The sequence below is a fragment of the Condylura cristata genome, unplaced genomic scaffold (genome assembly GCF_000260355.1).
Source record: "Condylura cristata isolate star-nosed mole 26May11 unplaced genomic scaffold, ConCri1.0 scaffold00006, whole genome shotgun sequence".
NCBI classification, from domain to species: Eukaryota; Metazoa; Chordata; class Mammalia; order Eulipotyphla; family Talpidae; genus Condylura; species Condylura cristata.
This window is the reverse complement of record NW_004567107.1, coordinates 65,797,961-65,802,744: the sequence shown is the minus strand read 5'-3', so window position 1 is coordinate 65,802,744 and position 4,784 is coordinate 65,797,961. Positions and strand designations below refer to the sequence as shown.

The window sequence follows — 4,784 nt, the reverse complement described above, 5'->3', positions numbered from 1 at the left end:
ATCGAACTCATGAGGAAGTGGCTTAAGCTTCTTAGTGCTGTACTTTAACCCGCTGCGCCACCAGGAAGGGCCCACCTAACACTTCTTAAAGGGACATTTTATAACCAGAAGTCTAGTACCCATGAGGAAATGAAAAATATCAACATAATTGTTTAGTAAGAACTACTTTATAGCTACTTCAGTTATATTTGCAATCCTTTTACAGGTGGGTGTAAAAGTTGGTGTACGAACCAGGGGCTGTAATGGTCTTTCTTATACTCTGGAATACACAAAGACAAAAGGAGATTCTGATGAAGAAGTTGTTCAAGATGGTGAGTTCTGAGCAGACTTTTTCTGGACACTTAGTTTTGCCTAAAATAGTTAAGTAGTGATTACTCATTAAGTAATGATAATAGTGATAAAAGTGGGAATTGCAAATTCAACACTTCCTGTAAGATAGACATGTTTGATGGACATTCTTGCATTAATTGATAAACAGCAGCAGAATGAGAAAGGTACTTTATTCTCGCCATTGTGCAGGTGAAGAAACAGGGGCAAGAAGTTAAATATTGCCTCAGGATACACAGCTACTCAGTGGCCTAATAAAAAGTCGGATCAGGTTTACTACATAGATTATATTGTTAGTGGCTAAAATAATAGATTATTGGACAAACTTGTTTATTTGTTTCAATTATAAGAGGTCATCATTGTGTTGTTGGTTGTCAATTATGTTGATTATCATTGTTAAACACTGGTTTTAAGATGACAAAATTTTAAAGTGAACCAACCACTGTTGTGTAAAACAGCAGTTTAATACCCATGTTAAATAAGTAATGTCATCTTATGCTTTTGAGGAATCTTTATTTCTAATTTTCATTGAAAATCTCAGTACTTTAGTAATTATATTTTGCCTGCGCTCTCTGCCCTACCCAAGAATCTGATAAAACTTACTTAAAATATAAAACATAAAACTACAACTTCAGGTAACTCCATTGTGCATAGGTTTTATGGGGGTGGCTTTGTGCATCAGTGTGCTGTTAGCTAGCTTTCGTGGGTTCCTGCTGTGAATTCAATTCATTAAACTGAAGTTACTAATCAGTAAAAACACTTAATACATTATTTGTTTAATTCACTACAGAAGCCTTAAATTTTTTGTTAAAGGAAAAATCTAGTATGTCACTTAGTTATTGATTTTCCTGGGCTTAATTATTCTATGAGATGACATATACTCTTTTTTATATTTAAGTAATGACTTAGTTTCTTATACTTATGAAAGAAAGTTTTGTTAAATTAATTATATTTTCAAAAATGCCAGCTTCTACTTACTTAATTTTTATCAGTTTTCCTGCCCATAAATTAAGAGAGGACCAGAACTGCTTTTGCTGACTGGTCTTATTAAACAATTCCACTGTATCCCAGCCGTTGGTGTGTCTATAACTTTGCCAGTGTGGCATGTGTACAGAATGTACACATCTTAGGGTTTTCATAAATTTCAGTGACTTCATCTTTACAAAGTCTCTGAAAATACACACATTTTCTTCATGTAATAAATTGGAAAACAGAGTATAGTGAAAAGCAAATTCTAGTTTTACATAGAATTGCTTTGAAATTTGCTGGTATACAACCATCCAACCTAAAGTAATTGTTTTTGGCAAAATTGTGTGGGAAAAGGGACAGACAGGAAACTGAGCACTAAAGGCCTTCCAGGAAATAATGAGACGGATTGAGAAGCTTCCTGTCTGACTTGTTAGGAGTTGCTATTTAAAGTTTACGTGTGCTTTGATCAGCAGGTTCTGTCGGGCTTGCAGACTTTATAAGGCATGTTTTCTTCTCCCCAAGGAGTCAGAGTGTTCATCGAAAAGAAAGCACAGCTAACACTTTTAGGAACAGAAATGGACTATGTTGAAGACAAATTATCCAGTGAGTTTGTGTTCAATAACCCAAACATCAAAGGAACATGTGGCTGTGGAGAAAGCTTTAACATTTGACTCCCTGACTGCTCTACTGTAAGTCCCAGGAAGGTGGAAGCCCTGGGACTTAATGAAGAATTCATGTGGCTGTCACATGCGTAAAGTTTATAATGTATGGCTGCCTTTTAAGGAAAATAAAGTGATGCATTTTGAAAATGAAGCCAGTGTGTTAGATTCCAGAAAAAGTGATTTTTTTTTTTAATTGTTTTGGAGGACAGAAACAGACACCATTGCTCTTTGGGGGTCATTTTTCGTATTCTGCCCTTTACTTAACTCTCTGATATTCTTCCTGTCAGTGCCAGTTTAGTGAATGTTGCTTTCCTGGAAGAATTTTAGGAAATTATTTGATTCTTACTAGGTATGTACTTACTGGCTCTGAATGGCTTGAATGTGCATCTTGCTAGAAGACTGGTGCGACAAGATGGCACATTGTCTTTTTACCCAAACGTAGCATGGGCTTTCTATGGTTTTTAATCCAGAATTTCATTGTCAGACGCTTCATTTGCTCAGCCTTTAGGAGTACCGCCATTAGATGAAAGTTTAGGATACTATCTTGGAAATGTGGTGTGTCACAGAGCTGAGTGAAGGGATCAGAGGTAAATATTTCACCCACCTGTTACTTAATCCATTTCTTTTGCCATCCTGCAATTCCACTCAGAGATAGGATCTTAAACTGACTTGGGTTCTTATTATGGGAAGGGCTATTAAAGCCATCTGTCCACCCTTCAGTTTTATATCTGGGGAGCCAATACCTCAGGAAAGCTGAAGGGTTTTTGTCCACCCTCACCTTGCAGGCTTGGGGAGGGGCAGAGCTCAGAGCTGCACATCTCCCTTCCTTGTGGGTGACAGGTGAGCTCAGAGGCAGTCAGGGGCAGTAAACCGGTGGTCTCACTTCCTCGTCCAGCCTGCTTTTTAGTAAGGTTTCTTTGTAAATTAAGGGAGATCATATTTAGTTTTGTTTATTTTCAGTGAGAATCTTACTTTAAAACCCATTTATGCAAACTACTGTCTTGTTTCTTTAAAACTATGAAAGAGTAGTTTCTACTAGCAGGGAGGAATTAGAGAAGAACCCAGAATTACTCGTTTGGAATATAGTAGTAATGGTAAAACAGAACATGGGGGTCTTTTCTTAAAAATTCCAATGTTTGCACACTTTCTAAATATAATCACTAAAATTTTTAATCCTAATATTTTAACTTGACATTTTTTATCACCAACTTTTCTTTAATGATATTCATTTTGTCATTTAGTTACTGATTTTCCTGGATTTAACTATTCTGTGAGATGGCATACATGCTGTTTTGGAAGCTGATTCTCATGAATTGAAGTAACTTGAATTCCTTTGACATATTTACTTAAGTACCTGGCACAGAATGCACCACAGCCTGAAGCAGTTGCTTTACATAAATGCTCCTGACTTTGTATCATTAACTTAATTGTCAATCCACTTATAATTTGTGCAATACTGTATGTGTGTAAAGACTTGAGTTGTCAATAAAAAAAATCCCTATTTGTGATCATAAAATTGCCTTTTCTTTTCAGGAGAAGGGGTTGGGAATGGTAGCTGGTATAACTGCTAACAATTGCTGTAAAGGTTTCCTGACTCAGATTTCAGAATCTTTAAGCTCCCACAGGTGCTTTACCTGATCTCACATTTACTCACCCCTTCCACATCAGCACCCGTGCCACTGGACCCTTGCTGCCACTCAGCCCCGGGCAGGGAAGGTGTATCCTATTGATTTGGTTTTCAAAAACTGGGAGGTAACAAATAAGGACCAGGTTAACCCAATAATACAAACAAGGCCTTTCACTTTGAGTTAGCAAACTTATCTCTGGGAAATCCTGATTCTCTTAACTTTCTTTTTACTAAACACCCACCATGGTGTCCACGTCTTCCTGTCAGCACGAGATGTCCTTGGTGCCACAGCTTGATGACAGAACAATGACAACTTGATGACAAGATAGTTCACAGAGTAGTTTTAACTGTCAGTGCTGTATATGATCTTTCTTTAGGTATTTTGAAGTATTAAACGTGTCACAGGGACCTCCAGCACCATCCCCAATCACTAGCTTCCTTAGTAGTGGGGGGGGGGGGGTGAGTGGGCATCTCAGCCACCACTGCTTTAGCCAGCAAAGCCAAGAGGGACCCGGAGGACTCAAGAGCCATTTCAGTCCTTGAACCAAAGTCCTCTCAAACAGAAAGATCAAATGTGAAATCTGGTATTTCTGGAGGACATGAAAGAAAGGGAGCCCTACGCTTTCTTTGAATGGCCACTTCAGATGACTTAGGGTCTTGATTTTCATGGGAGATAATGATTTTTGAGATTTTTTTTTCTAGGATAAATTACACATAACATGAAACTTAGCATAACTTTTTAAGCATACAGTAGGGATGTTCATGCGCTAAGGACATTCACATTGTTAGGCAATCACCACCACCACCTGTCTGAAATGTTTGTCTTCCTACATTGAATCGGCACTTCAGCCTTAGCCCGCACTACCACCCGTTCTGCTTCCTGTCTCTGAATTTGCTCTAGGACCTCATGAAAAAAATCTTCTGGTGTCTGATGAGTAGATACATTTTTTTTTTTAAAGATTTATTTATTTGTGCATACAGAACTGGGGTACAGGCCAGAGGCTCAGGAGCAGTGAGAGGCTTCACCAGAGACAGAGTGGGAAACAGAACAGGCAGATTGACGAAGTGCACTGCTGAGGGGAGCAGCGGGCGGGTCAGGAGAGGTCTGCCACACCATGTGGTCACCTCCGGGGCAGGCGGGAATTGAACTCATGCGGAAGCGGCTTTAGATTCTCAGTGCAGTGCTTTAACCCGCTGAG

At 38.7% G+C, this 4,784-nt stretch overlaps 1 protein-coding gene across 1 annotated transcript in view; it reads left to right on the top strand.

The window, feature by feature from the left end:
* The window catches only part of ISCA1 (iron-sulfur cluster assembly 1), a 14,427-nt gene extending 10,959 nt beyond the window's left edge, over window positions 1-3,468 (top strand). The window contains exons 4-5 of the mRNA XM_012721266.1: window positions 206-311; window positions 1,819-3,468. Of these exons, the coding sequence (XP_012576720.1) occupies window positions 206-311; window positions 1,819-1,967 (255 nt within the window). The 3' untranslated portion in view covers window positions 1,968-3,468. The remainder of the gene's footprint in view (window positions 1-205; window positions 312-1,818) is intronic.
* The last annotated feature ends 1,316 nt before the right edge of the window (window positions 3,469-4,784 follow it).